This window comes from Humulus lupulus, chromosome 1 (genome assembly GCF_963169125.1).
Source record: "Humulus lupulus chromosome 1, drHumLupu1.1, whole genome shotgun sequence".
NCBI classification, from domain to species: Eukaryota; Viridiplantae; Streptophyta; class Magnoliopsida; order Rosales; family Cannabaceae; genus Humulus; species Humulus lupulus.
In genome coordinates this window covers 164,842,082-164,868,048 of record NC_084793.1, presented here as the reverse complement: position 1 = coordinate 164,868,048, position 25,967 = coordinate 164,842,082, and the positions used below count along the sequence as shown (strand labels likewise).

The 25,967-nt window shown below is 46.5% G+C and overlaps 2 protein-coding genes across 3 annotated transcripts; both read right to left on the bottom strand.

The window, feature by feature from the left end:
- Positions 1-808: 808 nt before the first annotated feature.
- Positions 809-20,468, bottom strand: LOC133800039 (uncharacterized). Of its 2 annotated transcripts, XM_062238021.1 has the most exons (3): positions 1,942-20,468; positions 1,765-1,825; positions 809-1,182 (listed from the first exon to the last, which is right to left on the bottom strand). In XM_062238021.1, the coding sequence occupies exon 1, from the start codon at positions 14,881-14,883 to the stop codon at positions 13,312-13,314; it is 1,572 nt and encodes a 523-aa protein (XP_062094005.1). In that variant the 5' UTR covers positions 14,884-20,468; the 3' UTR covers positions 809-1,182; positions 1,765-1,825; positions 1,942-13,311. The 2 variants fall into 2 exon arrangements, with proteins under 2 accessions (XP_062094005.1, XP_062094008.1); XM_062238024.1 differs by having other exon boundaries at positions 809-1,825.
- A 382-nt stretch (positions 20,469-20,850) lies between these two features.
- On the bottom strand, positions 20,851-24,662 carry LOC133800049 (glycosyltransferase BC10). Its single transcript, XM_062238029.1, has 3 exons — positions 24,142-24,662; positions 23,317-23,962; positions 20,851-21,779 (listed from the first exon to the last, which is right to left on the bottom strand). Exons 2-3 carry the CDS (start codon positions 23,941-23,943, stop codon positions 21,138-21,140), a joined length of 1,269 nt encoding a protein of 422 aa, XP_062094013.1. The 5' UTR covers positions 23,944-23,962; positions 24,142-24,662; the 3' UTR covers positions 20,851-21,137.
- Between the last annotated feature and the right edge of the window lie 1,305 nt (positions 24,663-25,967).

Below are 25,967 nucleotides of genomic sequence, written 5' to 3'. Positions count from 1 at the left end.
AAAAAAGAACAAGAGCAACATTTTTCATTTTCTCCTTTTGTAGTTTTGTTAAAAAAAAAATTGTTAAAAAAATCAACATTACTACATTTGTTTTCAATTTATGTTATAAAAAAAATGTTTTGTGTATTTTATTTATCTAATTTTGTTTTGTTCTTTATTTTTGGCTCTAAACATCATTTTGTAAAATGTCGAAGGTTCTTATGTCATTTAGATTCCAATTAATTGATTAGTCTATATTTTGATCAATATTTGTTAACATTGATTGTCCTAAAACGATAACATCCATTTTTTAGCGTTAATTGATAAATTTCCAACTCCAAGAGTTTCAACAATCTCCCGTAAAAATATTTTCAACACATTTGTGACAATTTGGAGTTGAGACTTTATTCTTTGGTGATTTTTCGATACTGATATGAATTATGGAAAGATGAATATGGTTTGGTGCACACACACACAAGACTCTTGAATTACAACTTTGATAGTTTTAAATAGAATGTTCTAAATTCTCACTGAATATTTTTGTAAAGTGATTTTGCATAATTTGACTCACTATTTTATCTTGGTAATAACTTTTATTCGCTTGAATTGCTAGGGACTAGCAATAAGCTAGTTGGGGGTTGTGATTAGTGCCCACAAATACACATTTATTGATTTTAATAGTCAAAATAAATTAAGTTTTAATTAATATTTTTATGGAATTAATATAATTTAATTTATAAATAAAAATATTTAATTTTAATTTAATATGTTTTATTTTGTAGGATTTAATTGGTATTTTTGGCACTTGGAAACAAAGAAAAAAAAGAAATAAATAAATAAATAAAATTGAAGAAATGAAGAAAACAATGGCATTTTTCAGAGTTAAAGTAGCCCAGGCCTTTTCTCTTCCTCGCGGGTCCCAGCACCACTTGGTGCTTTGGCAGCTCGCCACACATCGCCCAAGATGCCCAGCTGCTGCCTCCAGCTCGCGCCATGCGTCTGCCTGCAATCTAGCCAGACCTGCGACCCGGACCCCCTAACTCGCGCACGCAACCCGAACCACCTGCTGCTTCTTTTCCCTGCTGACAGTCGCACACATGGTGTGCTCCCATTGGCTACGGCTGGGTCAAAGCTCCAGCTGCCACTAGCCTCCTTCCAGCCCACTTTGTGTGCACTTTGGGCCTTGGACCCTTCCATTTTGAGCTTTAAAGCTCACATTTTATGTTGATTTAGAAAAAAGGGCATGATGACTATTCACATTTTGTATAATATTTCTAAATCTACTAAAATTTCGGTAGCATAACGACTATAATATAACATATCCCAAAATTTAAAATCTACATAAAAACTACAAACCAGTCCCAGAACATACATATACTAATTATAAACATCTAATTATATTAATATAACCTATCATAAAATTTAAAAATACAATTCACATTCACATTTGTATAAATAAACATATTAAACTAATATCTAAAATAATATTTAATTAAATTAAATTAAATTAAATTAACATATTCAACCCTATATATCTAAAATAATCTATTACACAACCAACATATTAACATATTCAATATTATCTACAATACCCAATTACACAATTAACATATTCATCAGTCACACAATTAACATAAAAATATTAAATTAAATTAACATATTTAACATTGTCTAAAATATACAAATCTAAAATGAAAAACAAAATTCAACACTATATAAACAAACCAATCACACACTTAAAAACATAATTTAAACATTAATCAATCATAAAAAATAAAACAATACCCAAGGCTCAGGGGTTATCATAAGACATCTTTGGCTAAGGGTGATGCTCCACTACTCCAATCTAAAAATTAAAAAAAAAAATCAAAAACACATTTCTACCAAATACTAAATACATAAATATATTAACAAAAAATTAATTTTAAAGGCTAAAATAGACAGATATTGGGTTTAGATTACCTAAACTTGGAAGAAATGGGCCCAAATCAGACTGGGGGAGTTGGATCGACGAGGGGCAGCGAAATGGCGGTGTACTGTCTCTGGTTTTGCAGAGAAAAGAGAAAAAACTAAAAAAGAAGGCTCGGTTGGGGGATTTATGCCCTGATCCTATAGCAACGACATGTCGTTGCTATAGATACGAAAATAGTACATGAAGAGTTCGTTTACTACGTGTCCAACCTATAGCGATGACATGTCGTCGCTATAGGAAGTGAAATTTTGACTTAAATTTTTGGCGATCCACTTTCCCTCCATTTTTTTGGGACCCTATAGCGACGACATGTTGTTGCTATAGACCAAAAATTTAACTGCTCACTCAATTAAATGGGTCTCTATAGCGACGACATGTCGTCACTATAGGGAGTGAAAATTAACAACCAACTTTTGGCATTCAAGTTCCCTCCATACCTTATAGCAACGACATGTCATCTCCGTAGAGTCAATTCCCGCCTCTTGTTCACTCCAAATTCATGGTACCCTACAGCGACGACATGTCGTCACTGTAGCGTACCAGGAATTTGGAGGATCTGGTCGTGTGTTGTTGACGACCTTATAGCGATGACATATTGTCGCTATTGCTTATTTATTTTAATAAATTAAAAAATGAATTTTTCGTGGATTTCGACTGCATACAACGACGACTTTAGTGTCATCACAATAGATGTTGTTGTTGTAGATTCCTTTTCTTGTAGTGCAATTCCCAATAGCAATCCCATCGAGGTGCTCCCTCGCTATTTCCAACAACCATCCTATCGAGGACCCTTCCTCGCTGAAGGATAATTAAAAAAAATGAAAATCCTAAAATTGATTAAAAAATGTTCACAAAGCTTTTAATAGAGTCTTTTGCCCCAATTTTATGTCGATTCACTCACCTAACTCGCAAAGTCCCAAGAAAAAATATAAAAGACCCAACAAGAAATTACAAGGCCCCTCAATCGATACTATGGTCCAAACATCATAAAATTTTATGATGATTCACTCTACAAAATGAATAAACAACTACGGAGACACAAGATTGAAGAATTGAAAGCTTATTAAACCAAGAAGGAGTGGCTGAAACTATCAAAACTGGGGCTGGAGGTCTTCGACGTTGTCTTTAGTGTAGTGGTTGTGAAGGAGAATGATGGATTTTTATAAAAAGAAAACATCGAGCACGATGAATCAATGACAGAGCATCAAAATCTCAATGCATCAACTTCGGTGTACCGTGTGTGGGAAATAAAGTTGGAAACCCACTGAGCCGAATCCTGACCAAAAATCCTAATGAAAGAAGGGCGTAGAGACCAAGATTGCACCAAAATGATGATTGTCAATGTGTAGGGCTTAGAGAGGGAGGCTACAGGTAAGGAGCTTATGAGAAATGTATTTCGCCACTCATTAAGTGGAACCAAAGGGGCAATGCCCTAATAGGCTCATTGGGCCCAACAGCTCGAAAATTGGTGCTCTACCAAGTGTGAAAATTTCAAAAAAAAATATATAAGTGTCTATTACTAGGTGAAGCCCGAGTATACCTCTCTGGACTAAGTATCTATTAACAAGTGAGGCCCAAGCATCCCTCATCACTATTGTAAGTCAGCCTTGTGCTCACATGAAGTCTAACTTGGGAGGAAAATGTTATACCAATTTTTAGTATTTTGACGTGGCAGATGATGTGGAAAATGACATGCCAAAAAGATATAACTCAAGCCCAACTAAAAGGGGTCCTCACCACCTTGCTAATAGAGACCCTCACCACTTAGTAAAAGGGGTCCTCGCCAAGTTTAAGGATACCCTCACTAAAGACCACTGCTTTGCCAAATAGGTTTGTCGCCAAGTCAAGGCACTCGTCAGACGGGGACATCGCCAAGATGAGAGAGTTAAAAGCAACCATCGCCCACTTTAGCACTCACTCACATTGGGCACCATCTAGGTCACCCACCTACACACACTTATAACTCACACAAGTAAATAATACAAACAAAATCCATTACTCCATTTGGTGTATACAAAGACTTGCACCATTCCAACAACTTTCGAGAATCAGCCAAATCGGGAAATAAATTTCCACCATCAACTCTTCCCATCTTTTCCACTATAAATATTGTAATGAACATGATGAAACAGTTAGAGACTGTTGTTTACCGAGATTTTCGAAAACTATACTAATGAATATTAGCTAAGACTAATGATATGGAATTTAGAGGATTAACACAGGATTTTTACGTGGTTGGGGCGTTAATAAGCCTTAGTCCACGAGTCAGTTGTATTAGAGCTTGGAAAGTCTTTTACAATGGAGTTTCTCTCTATGTTTTGACAGAGTAACTGTATACAAGTCGAAGAGAGATCCTTTTTCCAGTGTTCTATTGCCCGTATTTATAGGCTCACGGGAACACTGGGTCTGGGCCGGGTATGACCCGGGCCCATCAGAGATATGGATATTCTTGGCCTCTCGGGTGGAAGCCCAATATAAAAGATAAAACATACATAAATTCCAGACCAATTAAGGCCCAATAAGGTGGCCCAAGAACTATATTTCGCCCGACAAAACAGTGCTTTTGGTCTGGACACTTCGAGTTACGAGGCAGATTCAGGGGACAAGACCAGTCAGAGTACTTGGTAGTGCAGATCTGAAACAACGGTGTGCAATCCCGAGGTGGCCTTTTCCGCAGGTGAAAAGTAGGGACAACATCCACGCGGAGTGGGGCGGCTTCACGGTCCTGGACGCTTTTCCCACCAACCGAAGACGACGTGATCCGGGTTCGTTTACCTTTGTCCCTCTTCATTTACCACAGGCCCAGACCGTTACCAGGCTCCGGGACCAGGCATGTATACCGCCGGGGGGGGGGGGGGGGGTCCGAGCTGTCTGCATGTCTCCCGGATGACTGTCCCGAATAACCATACCGAACCTCAGTTTGGCCCAGAATTGCACTAGGCCCGTCCCCCCTTGGATATTCCCGTACCAAGAGGCCTTGGGCCAGGGCCACATTTTGAATGCCCTGACCATGGGCCTGGACGATCGTTCCGGGGCCACGCAGGAAATGGGGATAACATTTACCCCCCAAGCCTTCGCCTAGGCCCGCCAGGAGGAGGCTTGCATTGCTCCCGGATGCTCGCACGGTTGCCTTCCCAGTTCCTGCTTGGGATCGTGGGTCCATGACAGAGGGCAATGATGCTGGCCGTATGCTGGGCCCGGACCATTTACCAGTGTCCGGGTACATTTACCTTAGTCCCACTTCGTGGCAAGGGTACATGTGTCACCAGGTGATTGCTACACGGATCTTGAAAGGTCGCCTATCCATCTCAAGGGTCGCTAGGCCTAGGCTAGTGTGTCAGCACAGATCACGAAGCATCCCATCCGCACGGGGGTCCATCATTAATACTCTTGGGTTGAGGTGGACCGTAGGATGGGGCGACCTTTGGCATCCACCCCTCCTGGGCTGTTAGATCTGAGATGGCGAGGATCCAACCTGAGAGGGCTCATAAATATCCCTGCACGATTCTGGATCGTCCGATGGGGAGACACCTGTCTGTTGGATCGGAGGCCAGGATTTGGGGCCTTTATAAATACCCCACGAACGCCAATTTGACATTTTTACACTCTCGAGCCATTTCAGGAACCGATAAGCTTTGCCTAAGCTTTGCATGTCCGATATCGCCGATGGCATACACCATCTTCTGCTGACTCTGCGACGTTGCCTGTTCCCCAGAACCCCAGCATCTGCCCTTCTGCCTGAAGACGCGTCCTGAGCCTGTCCTGTCGACGAACTGCTGGACCGGCTGCACCATTTCAAGAATGAAGTTTTGCCGTTCTTACAGTCGGACAACCACCACCTTCTACAGCCAACAACTCACAGTAAGTCCTCTTGACCCTCTTGACAAATATACGAACTTATGCTATTCTTTTAATTCGCATGTTTAGGCTGCTAGACCTTGATTACGTTTAAGAGTTGTTAGGAAGGTCGCCTGGTTCGGGTTGCTCCGTATCCGGATGCTTCCCGGACAGATGGTGGAGCCTTGGTAGCTCTTTTTCCGTTCCCGATCGGGATCCCGTGGTTCCTTGGCAATCCCGGACCCGATCCGAAGGGGCTCCAAGCAGTCCTTAGGATACCCCTCGTACCTTAACCGACCTTCTTGGGTTTAGGTACTGACTGCTTGGCTTTCTTTCTTTGTTCCTAGATCACCAACTATGGCCACGGGCGTTACTCTCCATTCTGAGGAAGAAGTCAACACGGCCCCGATCGTCATCTCTGGGTCCCGGACACCCAAGGGTAATAGGTGGGAAATGGACGTGGTGCCCAACCTGTTCCGGAATTACCGGATGATGTACCACCTGGAGAAGAGTCTGGGCATAGAGTCCACTCCCGGACTCCTCCACAATCACATGGCTAGGATCAAGGAGCGGGCGCACACGTCCGTCGAGGGATTTGGGGCCTGGAGCGCAGGCCACATTAGCGTGGGAGCCACGCTCCCGCTTCACGATTACTTTGTGCGGTTCCTGACGTCCGCTCCAGCTTCTGCCTCAAGCGTACCGGCTACTCGCTGGATGGCGGGTGTTTTGTATTGCGAAGGAGATTGCGGAGCCAACCCCCGCGGAGATCTTGTACTTCTACAAGATGGAGCCACAGGTCAACGTCAAGGAAAAAACCCTGGACAGCTTATACAAACTGAAGCCGCGGAATAGCTACCCCGCTCCTACCAGCTCCTGAAAGCACCCCCCGGACGTCCGTCGCTACTGGTTCATGAAGTCCGGGTTCCTCGTGGAGAAGAACCCCACATTGCTGCTGGACTTCCAGCGAGTGGGTAAGTACTTTCCTGGTCCCCTTTTTTTTCTTTGTTTCATTCTTTTTCATCGTTTCTCATCATGTCTCCCGGGTGGCAGGGCCTTTTGCTCAAACTCCCCTCACCAAGTTCATTATGGAAAGGAGGAAGTTTTACTCCAAACTGAGCGCGGATGAATTGGACGTAGGCGGCTATGTTAACACAGACAACCTCCGATTGGTCGGGATGCTCACGGCCACCCAAACCATCGTCATCCCGAACCTTCGGGGCATCGCCTGCGAGAAGAACATAGCCATCCAGGAGCAGTTGGCCTTAGACCACATTGCCAGAGTGGAGAAAGCAGTGCGAGCCGACGCAGCCCAGCGCAAGAAGGACCAGGCCCCAACGGAGGCGACCACTTCGAGGGAGCTGGAGGAGCTCTTCGAGGACGCCCTACCAAACACTGGGACTCCCGGGGCTAGCGTATCGGGGCGAGGTAACTCCCCTTTAATCCTAACTTATGCCCCCCAAGTCGAGGACTTAGCTAGGGATAGGCTAGTACCCTCGGGCCCCGCGTTCGGGGCCGACGGGGAGATGAGACCTTCAACCCCCGTCCCCGTAGGCTCGGAGGTCCTTATGTTCTTATCCGGGTTCCTTCAGTACGGGAATTTCCTGAACCCGGACCACATGGGGGATCGAGTCCATTCATTTGCTTTAGAGGAGTTGAGTCGCGCTCAGGGCATAGATGAGGGTTCGTCCCGGGTCATTATTAGCTCTGACATGTGTTTTTGTTTCTGTTTGGTTTGCCATCCTAACTCCTTTTTCTGTTCTTTTACAGGAGACTCCGATATGTCAACTCCTGCCAGCGAAATGAGGCGGCTCCTCAAGGACAGGGCGGCCAGGAAAAACAGCGAGGTGACGGGCCCGGAGCCCAGCCTCAACAAGGAAGCATCCGGGACGGAGCTTCGTCCCGGTGGGGGAGCCCTGGCCACGGTCCCCATTCAAGTCGTGGAGCAGGCTGCAGTCTCCGCCCCCGCCCAACACCCGGTAATTGACTTGGAGGCAGGTGCAGCAGCCAGCCGAAGCTCTGGGAAAAGGGGCCTGGACACTGGTGCCGAAGAGGCCAACACCGGGAAGAGGCCCCGGACGAGGCGGGCTGGCTCGGCTGACAAGTCACACGGTGAGAGTCGGCTGGCCGCGAAGGAGGTCCCCGCCCTGCCCGTTCTCCCCATACGTCCGACTCTTCTCGAGGAGGGGGAGTCCGCCTTGCGGGATGAGCAGTCCCAGCTGATCAACCGGACCTGGGAAAACGGTCGGGGCTGGAGGGACGAAACGTACAAGGCCTTGACAACCCGCTGTTAGGTAGAATTTGCAGAACGTCCGGCCACGTTCAGCGCCACTCAGCCGATCGTGGATCGGCCAGCCGCCGAAATGGGCTTCCGCCCTAAACTCGGACAGGACACGGCCCCCCTGGCGGCTGACCTGCTAGACCAGGTGGGGAACACCATGTCCAACCTCCAGCTCAAGAGGTATGGCACGATAGCCAACCCAGACGTGCTATTCATCTCCCAGGCGCTCCGCCACCAGGCCACAGCAGTAACTTTTACTTATCTCTTATTTTCCCCCTCTTACTTGTTGATGAGGATTTTTCCTAACTTTTCTTTGCTCCAGGTTGATCTATTGTCCCATCGAGTGCCGATCTGGTGGCCGAGCTAGCCATGAAGATGGAGACGGCTAAGTTGGAGCTGGAGGCGGCCGTGAATCAGAGGGAGGCCGCCAAGGAGGCCCTTGGCCGGGAGATGGCCCGTGCCCAGACAGAACGTGAGGAGTTCGACCGCGCCAAGGCCGGATTGGAAGAGGCGTTGTCCCGGAAATCAAAGGAGGCTGATGAGCGGGCAACACTTTTGGAGGCGGCCGCAACTCAGTCCGTCCTGGATAAGGAGGAGATCCAGACCTTGAAGGTCCGGGTATGCGAACTGGGCGACTCTCTCCTTGAGGAGAAGGCGGCGCGCGAAATATCCCGCCGCCAAAAGGAGGAGGCCGAGGGCATGCTGGAGGTCACCTTCGATGAGGCCATTTACGTGGCCTGGTGCAAGGACAAGAGTATGAACCTCCTTGTCTTCCCTGATCCGGAGTCAAAGCGGGCCGAGTTCGAGGCCAAGGAGAAGGAGGACGTGGAGCTCCGGGCGGATGAAGTCTAGTCCCGAATCCCGGCCTTGTCCCCCTTCTCTTTTTTTTTTCTTTGTAATTCTGACTTGTAACTAAGTTCAAAACACTGTTATTTTCTCCGGTTTTTATATAGGTTTCTTTTCGTTATCTCGAGTAGAAATTTCATTTTGTCGCCGCGACTAATTGATTGTGAGGGTTTGGTCCCGGTTCCAACGCCCTGGACTAGACCGAACGACTTAACTCGCCGAGTTTTTAATCCTGGCTCTAAGGCCAGGGCCACCGGGACTTAGTTTAACCTGGAACCTTGTTCTTCCTTTATCAGTTATACGCCATGGCTTTGCCCTGGGGCATACCGGATGCTCCTTTTTCCCGGACACCACTCATCTGGAGCGGGATGAGCCTTGGGCTCGGTCCTTTATAATTATATATCCCCGGACACCGGTCGTCTGGGGTGGGATCGGCCTTGGGCCCGGTCCTCTTAACTTTGTACCCCCGGACATTGTTCGTCCAGGGTGGGACCGGCCTTGGGCTCGGTCCTTTATAATTATATATCCCCGGACACCAGTCGTCCGGGGTGGGACCGGCCTTGGGCCCGGTCCTCTTAACTTTGTACCCCCGGACATTGTTCGTCCGGGGTGGGACCGGCCTTGGGCTCGGTCCTCTTTAGTTATTCCCTCGGACATCGTTCGTCCGGGGTGGGACCGGCCTTGGGCTCGGTCCTCTTAACTTTATACTCCCGGACCTCGATCGTCCGGGGTGGGACCGACCTTGGGCTCGGTCCTCTTTAGTTAATCCCCCGGACATCGTTCGTCCGGGGTGGGACCGGGCTTGGGCTCGGTCCTCTTAACTTTATACCCCCGAACTTGTTCGTTCGGGGTGGGACCGGCCTTAGGCTCGGTCCTCTTTAGTTATTCCCCCGGACGTCGTTCGTCCGGGGTGGGACCGGCCTTGGGCTCGGTCCTCTTTAGTTATTCCCCCGGACATCATTCGTCCGGGGTGGGACCGGCCTTGGGCTCGGTCCTCTTAACTTTATACCCCCGGACCTCGATCGTCCGGGGTGGGACCAGCCTTGGGCTCGGTCCTCTTTAGTTAATCCTCCGGACATCGTTCGTCCGGGGTGGGACCGGCCTTGGGCTCGGCCCTCTTATCTTTATAACCCCGGACCTCGATCGTCCGGGGTGGGACCGACCTTGGGCTCGGTCCTCTTTAGTTATTCCCCCGGACATCGTTCGTCCGGGTTGGGACCGACCTTGGGCTCGGTCCTCTTAACTTTATACCCCCGAACTTGTTCGTTCGGGGTGGGACCGGCCTTAGGCTCGGTCCTCTTTAGTTATTCCCCCGGATGTCGTTCGTCCAGGGTGGGCTCGGTCCTCTTAACTTTATACCCCCGGACTTGTTCTTCCGGGGTGGGACCGGCCTTGGGCTCGGTCCTCTTTAGTTATACCCCCGGACGTCGTTCGTCCGGGGTGGGACCGTGGGGTTTGCGTCACTCGGTCCTCGTTGGTCCGAGCCGGGACTAGCCTGAGCTTGCACCCCGCCAAGTATTTGCTTATACCCGGGATACCCCCCCGCAAGTGAGCGAAGACGGGTCTGGGGTCACTTGAGAAAGATTATCATTGTTTTGACAACATATCTTTATGACGTTTTGTACACGCTATTTTTATTATTCAAAGGGGGTCGCCCTGAGGCGTACACGGTTTACAATGAAAATACTAAATTGGAACGCGCTCTCCCGACTACTGATAGTATTTACGGAGATGCTTCGCATTCCAGGCTCGCGGGACTTCCGAGCCATCGAGCCGCTTTAAGCGGTATGTCCCGGAGCACACCTCGTACTAGACCTCGTACGGCCCCTCCCAATTTGGGCCCAGAACCCCAACTCCTGGATCTTGAGTAGCAGGGAAGACTCTTCGCAAGAACAAGTCGTCGGTTCCAAACTTTTGGCACTTGATTTTGGAGTTGAAGTGTCGTGCGATCTTGTCTTGGTACATCTTTAGCTGCACCTGCGATTCCTCCCAGATCTCTTCGATGAGATCTAGTGATTCTTGGAGTAAGGCGTGGTTCTGGGCGGGGTCATACGTGTCTCGTCGGTTGGACGGGATGGTCGTTTCGATCGGGATGACGGCTTCGCATCCATAGACCATGGAGTAGGGGGTGTGGCCGGTTGATGTCCTCTCGGTCGTCCGGTAAGCCCATAGTACGCGGGGCAGTTCCTCGGGCCATTTGCTCTTGCAAACCTGGAGTTTTTTCTTCAACGTCCCCTTTAGGATTTTGTTCACGGCTTCTGCCTGCCTGTTTGCCTAGGGCCTGGCGACCGCGGAGAAGCTCTTGATGATACCGTGCCTTTCGCAAAAATCCGTGAAGTGGGAGCTATCGAACTGCTTCCTGTTTTCGAACACGATTTTGTAGGGGAGGCCGTACCGACACACTATGTTATTGATGACGAAATTTAAGGCCTTTTTGGAAGTGATTGTGTTCATGGGCTCTGCCTCAACCCACTTCGTGTAATAGTCCACGGCACGATGGCATACTTTACCCCTCCCTTCCCGGTCGGGAGGGATCCGACGAGATCGATCCCCCACACTGCGAAGGGCCAGGGGCTAGTCATCAAGGTTATTTCTGTCGGGGGGGCCCGCGGGACCTTCGCGTACCTCTGGCACTGTTCGCACTTGCGGACATAGTCAATACAGTCTTTCTTCATGGTTGCCCAGAAGTATCCTTGGCGCAGGATCTTCTTAGATAGGCTGGGCCTGGCACTGTGATCTCCGCAAAAACCTTCGTGCACTTCATGCATGATGGCGCTCAGTTCAGTCCCGGACACACACCTGAGGTAAGGCATGGACAAACCCCGGCGATAGAGCTTTCCGTCCATCATGACATATCGATGGACTTGATACTGGAGTTTCCTGGCTGCGGCCCGGTCGGCTGGAACCTCCCCGGCTATCAGGTAGCGGATAAGCGGTCCCATCCAAGACGTGGAGTGATCGACGGTGTGGACTGCGGGGGCCCTGATGCTTGGGACGGGGAGATGGTTGACGGGGACCAGCCTGGCCAACTATGCCTCGGCGTCAGTGGCCAGTTTCGCTAGTGTATCCGCGAAGACATTTTGCTCTCGGGGGATCTGGCGAATGGAGTGCTTTGTGAATGCCTGTAGCATTTCTCTCGTCTGGGTCACATAGGCCGCCATTCTCTCTCCTTTAGTTTGATATTCCCCCGAGATTTGTCTGACAACTAGCTGGGAATCGCTGTAGATTTCCAAGTTCGCTGCCCCTACCTCCCGGGCCAAACGCAGCCCGGCTAAGACAGCTTCATGCTCCGCCTCGTTATTCGACGCCTTGATGTGGAAATGGAGAGCATTTTGTAACTGGTGCCCCTGCGGTGATACCAAGATGATCTCGGCCCAGGCCCCGTTTTCATTCGAGGCTCTGTCCACGAAGACTTTCCATACGGGTGCCGCGGGGGCCCCGGGAATACTGTCTTCCTGAGACACCCCGGAACACTCAACGATGAAATCGGCCAGAGCTTGCCCCTTGATAGACACCCTAGGGACGTAGGATAAATCAAACTGATTGAGCTCCATGGCCCACTTCAAGAGTCTTCCCGATGACTCGGGCTTCTGTAACACTTGCCGCAGAGGATGGTTGGTCAGGACCTTTATGGCGTGGGCCTGAAAATAAGGCCGAAGCTTTTGGGATGCCATCAGCAGGCAGAATGTCAGCTTTTCGATCAATGGATACCGAGACTCAGCGTCAAGCAATCGCTTGCTTACATAGTATACCGGGAGCTGTGCCCTTTCTTCCTCCCGTACTAACACGGCGCTGATCGCGTGCTCGGTCACAGCCAGGTATAGATATAGAGGCTCCCCGTCTACCGGTTTCGCTAGGATTGAGGCTTAGGCCAAGTGTTCTTTCAGCTTACGAAAGGCCTCTTCGCATTCGGCTGACCATTAGAAACGCCGGCTTCCCCAAAGGACGTTGAAGAACGGGATGCACTTGTCCGTGGCTTTGGAAACGAAGCGGCTCAAGGCAGCTATTCGCCCCGTCAGGCTTTGTACGTCCTTATACTTCCGGGGAGAGGCCATATCAATCAGTGCCTTGATCTTATCTGGATTGGCTTCTATTCCCCGGAAACTCACTATGAAGCCCAGGAACTTCCCGGAGGCCACGCCAAAATACACTTTTTGGGATTCAGCTTCATCCTGTACTTCCGAATGACTGCGAAGGCCTCCGCCAGGTCATTCGAATGGTTCCCGGACGTCTTGGACTTGACTAGCATGTCATCGATGTAGACCTCCATGTTTCGCCCTAACTGGGCCTGGAAAATTCGATTGACGAGCCTTTGGTAAGTCGTTCCGGCGTTCTTCAGTCCGAAGGGCATGACTATGTAGCAGTAGATTCCCTTGTCGGTTTGGAAGCTGGTGTGCTCCTAATCTGCCACGTGCATAGAGATCTGATTGTAGCCGGAGTAAGCATCCATGAAGCTCAAGATCTCATACCCGGATGTAGCATCCACCATTTGGTCGATCTGGGGCAGCAGGAAACAGTCTTTCGGGCAGGCTTTGTTGAGGTCCATGAAGTCGATGCACGTTCTCCATGTCCCGTTTGGTTTCGGCACCAAGAAGGGATTGGCCAGCCACACGGGGTACATAGCCTCGCGTATGAAGTTGATAGAAGACAGCTTCTCAACCTCCAGCTTAAGGGCCTCGGCCCTCTCCGTCCCCAAAGGCCTGCGTTTCTGGCGGACCGGGGTCGCGTTTGGGTCAATACTTAACGTGTGGCAGATGATGTTGCGGTCGATCCCAGTCATGTTTGAGTGAGACCAGGCCAGGATATCCTGGTTTCCCTTAACTTGGGCGATGATGGCGGCCCGAACGTCTGCCGGCAGACTTTTTCCGACTTGGATGATCCGGGTCGGATCGGTGTCGCTGATGTACACCTCTTCTATCTCGTCCATTGGTTTCAGGACACGGTCTTCCCCTATTCGCGGGTCCAGGTCATCTTCTTCCCGGACCATCCTCTCAGCAGGGGGGGGGGGGGGAATCGGTTCGACGAAGTCCTCAACGGGTTCTTCCCGGATCATGTATATGGGCCGGGCCGACACATGGTAGCACTTCCGGGCGTTCTTCTGGTCTCCCCGGACAGTCCCTACCCCTCCATTGTCGCATGGGAACTTCATGCAAAGATGACGGATGGAGGTGATGGCTCCGAACTCGACTAATGCGAGCCGGCCAAAGATGATGTTATAAGCGGTGGGGCAGTCCACCACTACAAAGGTGGAGAACTTGAACGAGTGCTGCAATTCACTCCCCAGGGTAACGGGCAGCTGGATCGTTCCCATGGGGAGAAGTGCATCTCCGTTGAAGCCGTAAATTTGGGTCGGGCACGATGTCAGATCCGCTTCAGTCAAGCCAATGGCGGTGAAAGCGGGCTTGAACAACAGGTTGACGGAGCTCCCGTCATCCACCAACACGCGGGACACCAACTTGTTGGCGATTTGAGCATCTATGACCAGCGGGTTGTGGTGCGGAAAGTGGACACTGCGGGCGTCGTCCTCCGTGAAGGTGATGAGGAGGTTCATCAATTTAGGGCGCTGAGCCGGGGCCTGGACGAGGGCGCACACCTCCTGATCGTGGTCTAGCTCGCTTAGGTAGCACTTTTGGTCATTCTTGGACGGTCCTCCTAGGTGAGGTCCGCCCGAGATGGTGGCCACATGTCCGTCAACTCGAGGGGGTGCCATCCCGGAGGGGTAAGGCGTTCCAGGGCCGGGAACCTGCGCGACGGGGGCCCCCTGAGGGGCCTGCGCCGTGGGTCCCTGTGCATATCCTCCCTGAGGGGGGTATGCCCGGGGCGTTCCCGGGACCGTGGTTTGCCCGGGGACCGCCGACAAGCCCCGGGACTCCCACGGGCATCCTAACCCACTGCTGGAGGTGCCCCAGCTTGATGAGATTTTCGATCTCATCCTTGAGCTTCCGGCATTCTTCGGTGGTGTGGCCCACATCCTTATGATAAGCGCACCTTTTGCTGGTGTCCCTCGGATTCCTTCCCCCTTTGAACATGGGGCTAGGCTTCCGGTAGTGAACCGCCCTTTCTGTGGCCAAGTAGATGTTCTCCCTGGTGTCCACCAGATTGGTGTATTCTGAATATTGGGGTTCGTAGCCCCTCTTTCCCTTTTTGACCAGCTCGGGCCGGTTCTGGCTTTTGCCAGATCGCTTCCCCCGGGAGGGGTTCACGCTCGCCTCAGTCGCTCCTGCCTGCGACTGCTGGGGCCTGATAGGGGCGATGTTGTGTCCTGCCGACGCGACGCCATACCCGGAGAAGTGGGAGGATTGGGCCGGGGCATACCCTGAAGTGGCAGGGCCATACACCGTAGGAGTGTAGCTGACCCCAGGCGCGACGGGCGGTCCCGGGGCAATGGGGGGCGCGGTATAGGACTGCGCTGGGAACTGCCCCCCATATCCCAGGAAAGCCTGAGGAACGGGCTGCGGAGCCGGAGGCCATCCGAAAGCCTGAATCTGAGCTTCCTCCCAGTTGATGAATCCTTGGGCCCTCCTGATGAACTCTTCCAGGGTAGCGGCCTTGCTACGCTGCATGTCATCCCAAAGGGGGGACCTGGCCCGGATTCCGGACTGCAGCGCCACCAGGCGCTGTCCGTCGTCCACTTTCGTCTTGGAGGCTTCCTCAGTGAAGCGCTGGATGTAGGCTCTCAGTGTCTCCGTGGGGAGTTGTTTGATATTTGCGAGGGCGCTGATCTGCATGTCCATCCTCATGGTGGCCACGAACTGCTTGCGAAACGCTGACTGCAGCCCAGACCAGGATTGGATGGATCCCGGCTTAAGTCTTTTCCACCACTCTTCGGCGGGACCGCCCAAAGTGATCGAGAAGCAGAGGCACTTGCCGTCGTCACTGACGTGGGCCACTGTCATGAGCCGGTTGTATCGGGACAGATGGTCCCTGGGGTCGGTGTTTCCAGTATAGGCGATGAGGCTTGGCATCTTGAACCCCTTGGGGAGTATGGCGTCCAGGATGTGCCTCGCGCAGGGCTCTTTATCCTCTTCATCGGAGTCAGTGTCCTCGCCTTCTTGCTTGCGGACCAAACGATCCATGACCTTTTTCAGAGCGGCCAGCTGCTCCATGAGCTGCCTGGCCGTGCCATCCTCTAGGGGGATTCTTTTGTTCCTCCTGTCGTTGATGTTGTTTCTGAGGTCGCCACCTCGGCGAAGGATCTTTTCCTTGCGGGCCCGCTCCTTCCGAGCGTTCAGTCCATCGCGTAAGTCTATCCGGGACATATCGTCCCCTAAACTGAGGGCATGATGTTCCTCGCTGCGAGGCCGTTCCCGACGGTTCTTGTTAACCGAGGCACTCGAGTGCAAAGATCTGTAACGACCCAAATTCGCTAATAAGGCTTAAGGGCCTTGATTAGTGTGCCTGGAGGGCATAATGGGAATTATGTGTGGTTTTAATGATTAAGATGTATGATTATGATTTAAAGCATGTTATATGATTACTTGAGTATTTGAGATGCATGACTATGTGTGTTAGTATGCATATAGGCCCAGATTGTTAGAAGGGCATAATCGTAATTTTGGCCATTATGGGCATAACTGCTTTGATATATGTGATAATTGACGAGGCCACATTATTATGTGGATAAATCTGTGATCTATGACTCGAGACGATCCTAGTGAGCTCAGGGGTATAAATGGGAATTTAGTGAATATACTGGGGTCTATTTTGATATTGAGGGATGTTACTGGTGATTAATTAGGTATCGAGAATTAAGCGGGAAATATTAGAGACACTCAAGGAATTAGCGGGAATTGGGTAAAATGACTAAAATGCCCTTAAGTGGACTAAAGGGTTAGAATTAATAGGGAGGGCATAGTGGTCATTTGCTTTACAGAAGTTAGATTATACTAAGGCTTTATATTAGTTGAATTTGTAGAATATCAAAGAAGTCTGAAAAAGAAGGAAAAGGAAGGGAAAAGAAAGAGGGAGAAACAGAGAGAGTTTCTCTAAGTCGGTTCAGGCTTTCTTCATCTGTTTCTTGAGGAATTTTTGGAGTAAAGCTCAGAGGAGAGCTGGGGTAACTAGACATCAAGGATCTTGACCTAAGACTAAGGAATTGGCAAAGGTTTAGCAGGGTTTCATTAACACTTGAGGTAAGATTCTACAGTTCATCCATTTCTGTTTCTGGTTTTTGAGTTGTGGTATTTAAGTTGAATTGAATGGAACTTTGGGGACTTCAGGCTTAAGGCTGAGGAGTAGCAAGCCAAGGAAGCCTAGGGATAGCTTGTGGGCGAAATCCTATCAAAGGTATGAATTCTAAGCTCTAACTCTGATGTTCAGCTGGTTTTTTGTTGGGTTTTAGAGTTTAGAGGTGACTATGGTGAATTCTGAGTTTGTGGTTGCATGTGCTTGGGTTTTAGATGTTTGGGGTGCTTAAGATGAGTGGAGTGTTTTCATGAAGTTGTTTTTAAGTTTGGGTAAGAGTTGGAAGAGGTTTGGTTGAGGTTGGTTCGAGAAAATCGCAGAAGAGAAATTTTGGTGCTGGGCTGTCTGTGACTAGCGCTACAGCGCTAGCCTTTGGGCGCTGTAGCGCTAGGCCATAGTGCTGAGGGGAATTTGGCTTCTGTCTGTAGCGCTGTTGCACCCTCCCAAGAGCGATGTAGCGCTACCCTACCTTCTGAAGGGGATTTTTGGGTTATTTGCAAGGGTTTTCGACCTAAGGTTTGGGGTTTGGTTCCACCACCTTGTTTGGTGGAACTAGGACTTCCCGGGAGCTCGGGATTGGCCTCGGGACTAGGTTTTGAACTTGAGGGTTGATGATGATTTTGGCCATGATTGTGTTTAGGTGAGCGCTAGGGCTTGAGGGGGATCATGTTCAAGGTGTCGAGGGATCAAAGCTATTGAATTGAAAGGTAAGAGAACTGCACCCGGTTATATGATTGTGATGGGACTAAGTGCTCCTGAGAATTGTATCGTGTCAATGTTGGTATCACGCCATGGGACATGTAAAAGCGGCCTAAGAGTGTCGTATATACTATTAGCGCACAGAGCGCGACTTGGCCACTGGGAGCCATGAACACTGGGATAACAGAGGGAGCAGCCTGTGAGCGCTAGCCCTGGTTATCGTTATAAACTGTGCATGTTATGAATTGATATGCTTAATATGTGGAATACTTGACTATATTGAGTGGTTATTTGGCTGAGGCTATGTGATGCAATGTGAGATATTGACTTGAGTGTTAAATGCTTATGCTCTGTTGTTGTTGTGTTTTCTTGCTGGGCCTTGGCTCACGGGTGCTACGTGGTACAGGTAAAGGCAAGGGCAAGCTGGACCAAGCCTGAGGTGGAGAGCTCCGAGGTGTAATGTACATAGCCAGTTGTTCGATCACCATGGTCGAGGAGTGGTCCAGGACAGGGATTACCTAACCGCTTGTTTTGCCTTAGTATGGTTGGTTATTGTATCTCAGTCTTACAACTTTTGTAAACGATCTTTAAACTTGTATTTTTGGGATCCCATGTAACCAGATAATGTTTCTTGATGAAAAGTGTGGCTTTCAAGACCAAAACGCTTTTAACCCTAGTTCCTTTGTAGCTCCTGTAACACGATTTTAAGTAAATGACTTGATTAGCAAGTCTGGCACTTTATAAACACACAGTGTAACGGTCTTGGCTATCCAGGGCGTTACAAGATCTTTCCCGCCCGTCTCGCCGTGGGGCGTGCCGGGGCTACGCGTTTCGCGGCCGCGTCCCCTGCGGATCGATCGGGTGGCCTCAACCTGGGACGGGGAGCACCTTTTCTTTCCTAGGGAGCGGTCGGGAACGGGCCCCAGCATTTGCGATGGGGGTGGTCTTTTCTCGGGTCTTTCCGCCTGCCTTCGTTTTCTCCCTGGGGAGGGGCCGGGCTTGCCCCTTCGGGGACCCCGGCTCACGCCTGTGGAGCGGGTTGCTGCGCTCCTGGAAGTGGGTCAGTCGCGTGATTGGCTGTCGGACCCTGCGCGGCTATCAATGCCTGTAGGGCCTGAAGGGACTCTTGCATCCGCCAATGCGCCTCCGCTTGCTCAGCGATCCTAGCCTCCTGGTCCAGAACTTGCTGCCTCAGTCTGGTCACCTCCAGAACCTGTTGGTTGGGCTCTTCTTCTGGGATCTCGGGATCCGCAGCTTCGTCGTGGTACTCCTCATTTTCCTCTTCGTAATACTCCTCATTCTCTTCTTCGTACTCTGTCCCACCTTCGTAGTCTTGTGACTCCTCATGGTGAGATACTTGAGGAGGTGCGTTCTCGGGCGGATCCTGAGGGGGATGCTGCGAAGGTCGCGGGTCTCCGTTGCCCTGTTCGGGATTGCTAGGGTCGAAAGTGGTGTGTCGTGTGTTCACCATTGTAGTAAAGGATTGACTTTAGCACTGGCTTTCTTCAGCTCTCAATGAAAGCACCAAACTGTTTACCGAGATTTTCGGAAACTATACTAATGAATATTAGCTAAGACTAATGATATGGAATTTAGAGGATTAACACAGGATTTTTACGTGGTTGGGGAGTTAATAAGCATTAGTCCATGAGCCAGTTGTATTAGAGCTTGGAAAGTCTTTTACAATGGAGTTTCTCTCTATGTTTTGACAGAGTAACTGTATACAAGTCGAAGAGAGATCCTTTTTCCAGTGTTCTATTGCCCGTATTTATAGGCTCATGGGAACACTGGGTCTGGGCCGGGTATGACCCGGGCCCATCAGAGATATGGATATTCTTGGCCTCTCGGGTGGAAGCCCAATATAAAAGATAAAACATACATAAATTCCAGACCAATTAAGGCCCAATAAGGTGGCCCAAGAACTATATTTCGCCCGACAAAACGGTGCTTTTGGTCTGGACACTTCGAGTTACGAGGCAAATTCAGGGGACAAGACCAGTCAGAGTACTTGGCAGTGCAGATCTGAAACAACGGCGTGCAATCCCGAGGTGGCCTTTTCCGCAGGTGAAAAGTAGGGACAACATCCACGCGGAGTGGGGCGGCTTCACGATCCTGGACGCTTTTCCCACCAACCGGGGACGACCTGATCCGGATTCGTTTACCTTTGTCCCTCTTCATTTACCACAGGCCCGGACCGTTACCAGGCTCCGGGACCAGGCACGTATACCGCCGGGGGGGGGTCCGAGCTGTCTGCATGTCTCCCGGATGACTGTCCCGGATAACCATACCGGACCCCCGTCTGGCCCAGAATTGCACTAGGCCCGTGCCCCCTTGGATATTCCCGTACCAAGAGGCCTTGGGTCGGGCCCACATTTTGAATGCCCTGACCATGGGTCTAGACGGTCGTTCCGGGGCCACGCAGGAAATGGGGATAACAACTGTTTATACTATACATAGCAATTACTCGGTGTATTCAAATTCTCAACTACCACAAGAACATAAATCTTACTAAGTGTAATTGTTCTTGCTTGTTGATAAATGTAGTCTTAATAATATTGACTAAAGTGTGCAGAGGCCTCATTAATGGATGAACCACTATAAATTTCTGTCTCTTTAATTTATTATCTTACGTTTTTATTTCCTTACTTTTTCCAATATTCCCTTTATAATTTACATACAAAATATCCTAAATTATTATTGTATTAGTTGACGAAAAATCCTTTCAACATTATGCTAATGATTTTAAGAATAATTACATCTAGCAACCAAAAAGACATTTTATTTACAAAAATACATTCACATTTTTTATTTACAAAAATCTCTACCTATTTTCAAATTAAAATCCTCAATTTAGAAATAATGTATGTCAGCTTTTTAGAAAAACATAGCAGCTATACAGATTAAAGAGAAATAATTCAATATGGCAGCTGAGTTACCGCTAAGGGTTGTTGAGTGAGTGGTGAGTTCTACCTTGTGCTCCTATGGAAATCATTCTGCCTTCCAAAGATTGTAGGATTCAATGCAGGTGGATAATAGAATTCAGCCAGAGGACAAGTACTATAAATATAAATATATATATATATATTCCAATATATGCTGCCCTCCTTCGAAGGACATTCCAATTTATCTTCTCAAAATCCATGCAAGAATAGCAGATTCCCTAAGTGAAGGATAAAACAAAATTCTGTATTAAAAAAACCTACCACCTGTACATTTCTGGGAAACAAATATGACCAGAGGAACACTGCTAATGATTATAGCTATTCAATAAAACCCTGCCGAAATCTATGAATCTTAGGGTTGAAAGAAAACTAAGAAGTTACTGGTGTGAACCAAAAATTTTCAAAATCCCATCACTGGTGACGAGAGGTTGAGCAAAGGCCCCAAAGCAGTCGGAGCAAACTTTCTAGCAAACAAATAACAAATAGATGTTGTCCCCAAATTGTACTGGCAGGGTGTCCCTTTACTCCTTATCGATTGAATAAAATCTTCTGTTATATTAGCCTCTCCATATGTAACCGGGTGAGGGCCTCCAATTGACCAGTCAACCCAGGTCACAGTTCGATTAGAATTGAGTGAGCCATGAAACATGTTGATAAAAGTTGGTAGGTAATGCTCATCTGGATAGCAAGCAGGCAGACAATATTTCTTGAAAAGGGTATAGTATTTTGTATCTGAGACTATATATACAGCTAAAGGGCGATTAAGTTCAAACCATTGAGACCCTTTTCGCCATTGATAAAGTTTAATATCAGGAAGCATTCTGCGGCTATAACGACCACGTCCATAACGAGTAGGCTCATCATATGACTCAACAAAGCTGTGAGCTGACCGAATTAGATATTTATAGACAGTTGAAAAGTTATAGACAGGAATGCAGCTTTCAGAAACAAGAATAAAACGCTCATTTGAGAAATCGAGCAAGGCGTTGGCTAAAAGACGCTTCTCTGCATCAGCCAGTGTTACTGTTCCCCAATGAACTTTCTGCAGAGAATTAGAAGTAAAAATCATATGATATAACAGCAATGGATTGGAACAAGAAAAAAAAGAAGAAGAAAAATGGACGAGTTGCTCATTTGCAAACAATAAATTATAAGAGAGAAAACAATTACAAAGTTACAAATTTTTATTAAATCAATATATATATTTATATATATATGTATACAAATGAAGAGAAAGAATAGACAGGGTAAAACTATCCGTCTTGGATGAGAGAAAATTATTTGAATTAGGTGGTTGAATTAATCTTTCCAACATGCTTTCTAATTACACAATCAAAGCACATGACAAAAGTTAACCATGCAATTAATCCTATCTGTCATTCCATACATGATCAAAATGTAAAAGTGATCACAAATATTTCATTTCTTGTGTGCCAATGTTCAAATCCTTATGTCAAACAAGCAGTTTACATGCATGACTCCAAAGGCACACCCAAAAAAAGAAGTAGCAACAAATAAAATTATAAAGCAGAGAACAGCGAACAGAGGCTGTCGAGCCATGAAATCAAAAAGTCCTGAAGAGTTGAGGAATTTGGTCATACAACCTTACCACCATGAGCATCCTGTTTCGAAGACAAAATGGTTTTGTTTTTTTACCTTTCGTAATTGAGGATATTGAATAGGAATGATCATTTTGTAGGAACTCATCTCTTCCCTTATAGGCTATAATTAGAGAAAAGAAAAAAGGAGTTGAAAAGAAGCATAATAAACTAAGTAGCTAGCAGGAAGTCCTATGGACTCATGGGCTAACAAGCCAGGATCACGGAGATAAGTCGTTCTGATGAAAGTTGAAAAGCAAAACTGAAGAAAGCATAAATGGACAAATACTTTGTCCTGACATTCTCTAAGAAAAAATGAAGGCCAACAATGTGCAGTCATTAATCAATCAGATAAAAAGTTGCCTAACATTGATGCCTGTCATACTACTCAATAAATTGTGGTAACAGCAGACTTCAACACATGCGTTCCAGACTGAGAACGCATCTTTTGATTGTATCTAATTTGGGGCATCTTTCTATTTTTATTCTTTTTTTCAATTTAGCATTGTGGTGCTTGATATTTTCTGTTTAGGCCAAATAGCACAATTTGTTTGGATTCGAAACAAATTTTATTAAATTTCCCAAAGTCTAATTGTTTATTTTCAAGAAAATATCATTAAATCTACAAGAAGTTACAGTTCTTTAAACAAACATTTTCCAGAGTAATTCAAAAAGAAGAATTAATTCACACAATCTTATGTCCACAATTAGTGTACGGTTACTTTTTCCCATATCATCATTTTGGATGAAAAAAAAATCTGGCATAGAACTCTCCAATTTATTGCAGGTATTTCAGGTTCAGCTAAGTTGAAAAATGATAAAGAGATGTAAAAAGATAGGTAACAAGTGTGGCTATACACTTAAAATGATTAAGAGCCAAATTTATGTTTACTGTTCAAAACACCATTTATGCAATAGAAAAACAAATCAGTAAATATAAGAAACTAGAAGCTAAGGAAATAATTCATATATGATTCATACCTGACTTGGGATTTCTCGTCCAAAAAAGGGAGATGTACTAGAAACATTGAGCTTAAAACCAGGAACAGCATGAACATAAATCGAGAAAAGTTTCTCATGCCCCTGAAAAAACTTCTCCCACAATGGCAGCAAAGGCAATGGCCCTCTTGTCAAAAACATAAATGCCACTTTAGGAACTCTCTTGTAGGGAAACTCTTCCTTTGTTGGCACCATTGAAGCTTTCCAAAATAGTTCATGATCAGACATATGATGCGTCAAGTTCTTCGGCCTAATAACCGAATACATGCTCAAACAATCTTCATCCTTGTCACAATCCCTCACAACAGTACAATTACCATTCTTATCAGCCTCAGGAGAATCAGCGGAGAAATGATTGATAAAAGAATAGATCTCTGCCTTCGAAACAATATGCTGACTGAAATGCGAAGTTGTTACTAATCCGAAAACCACACCCGCTACGAAAACAACCAAAAAAGAGAGAATTTGCACGAGTTTAAGCAAACCCATGTGCTTCTCACTGTCATCCTTGTCTCTACTTCTCGGCATTCCTTTCATCCTAATTTTTCTAATGCCTTCTTTCACTGTTTTTCTATACCAAGTATCACAATACTTGAACCCCTTAATCATAAAATTTAAGCTCGTTCAACTGAGACAAAAACAAAGATATGAATATGATTATCCAATCTAAAGCTTCAAAATTTCAGGAAAATATTAATAAATTAACGAAATTTAAACAAAACCCAAATAATAAATCCTGAAACTCAAAATATCATCCATTAAAGCACTCTAAAATAACAAGAATAAATATATTATATGAATTTGTACCTCAGATTACGCCGCTGAAGATTCAATTGGTCTCTTTTTCTGCTTTTAAATAGTTTCCGAATTCAATGATAAGCAAGATACATTAATTCGTACTATTATCGGGAAAAAATTAAATGCAAAATTTGAAATAAAAAAACGAAGGGATCACGATGTGTTCTCTCTCTGGGTGTAGGTAGAGGTAGGTGTATGAAAAGGATGGAGAGAGAGAGAGAGCGATATGTGCCCAGAAAACAAAAATAAAAGCTGTTTCGTGAGAATGAAATAATCAAGGGTGCGACCATTAATGAACGGAAGGGAACAATAACTGAGGTCGGATCAGAATGTGGGGTTTTCCAAACAAAAGCTCTGTTTGTTTAGAGAGAAAGAGAAAAAGAAAGAAAGAGTTGACGTAGAAAAATGCAATGTGATGTGAGTTAAATGAAAAGGGCCAATGGCATTGAGGTTTGGCCGCTTTGAAGTGGAAACGGTTCTGATTTTGGAGAATGAGAAGAGAATGACTAGTTTTGCAACAACAACCCAACCTCAAACCAAAACACACGTACAATTTGCCTAACTTCTCTATTTATATATTTTTTTAGATTTAAATTAAAAAAAAATTAAAAGAATTGTATTTTTGCGCTTACGTGGCAGTCGAGATCTGTTCACGCACGTTAAGTAATCAATTTGTTTTAATGGAATGGATGCAGTCAACCTCCCCTTTCTCTTTGCCTTGCCGTATAAAATCAAATATAATGGGAAATTTGAGATTTTATACATAATGAGGTTCTAAATCTAAATCACTCTCAATTTTTGCATCATATAAAATTAATGTTAAACTTTGTTTAATTATCAAAAATATTCTTACTAGATTTTCTAACTCTTTTCTCATCTCACGAAGCTCTATACTCTCTCTCTCTTTCAATTTGAGACACTTATATAGCACAATCACAATCATACCACACCCACATCTATTTCTTTTAGATTTGAAGACCACACATCGACCCACGAACACTATAGAAGCTCTCTTGCCATGTTTTTGCTCTTTGTTTTTTTCTTTCTAATTTCATTTGTCTTTAATGATTCAAAGCTTAAACTAAGTAAAAAGTTTAGTTAAAACACGAGTATATGTATTTTGAACAATTATGTATTTGATTTTATTGTTTTTTATGCAATTTTTTAGATCTAAAACGTAAAAATTTGCAGAAAACTCGATATACCTCGATGTCCAGCTCGATGGGCCCTTAAAAATCATGTTTTTCATGAAAAAAATCATATGCCTCGACAGGCCTCGATAAAACTCGATGGAAGAAAGTACATAACTTTTCACTTGGGTGTCCGTTTTGGGTAAAAAAAATTTAATTTGCGTATTTTTTTAGATCTACATGTCTATGATGTATACACACACATTTGGGAAGTTCAAATATTGAAAACACCCCAAAGTTAAAAACAATGCCCCTATATTTTCAAAGTTTGGTATATTATTAATCTTTTAACTTCCCAAATGTGTGTGTATACATCACAGACGTGTAGATCTAAAAAAAGTACTTAAATTAAAAAAAAAATTCACCCAAAACGGATTCACGAGTGAAAAGTTATGCACTTTTTATGAATTGCATTGAGTTTCATCGAGTTCTATTGAGGTTTGTCGAGGTCGCATCGATTTTTCATCGAAGCCTGTCGAGGCAGATGACTTTTTTCATGAAAAACATGATTTTTGAGGGTCCATCGAGGTACATCGAGGTGTATCGAGGCATATCATGAAAATCATGATTTTCATTAAAAAAAATCATTTGTCTCGACAAATCTCGATGAAAATCGATGCCACATCGACAGGCTTCTATAGAACG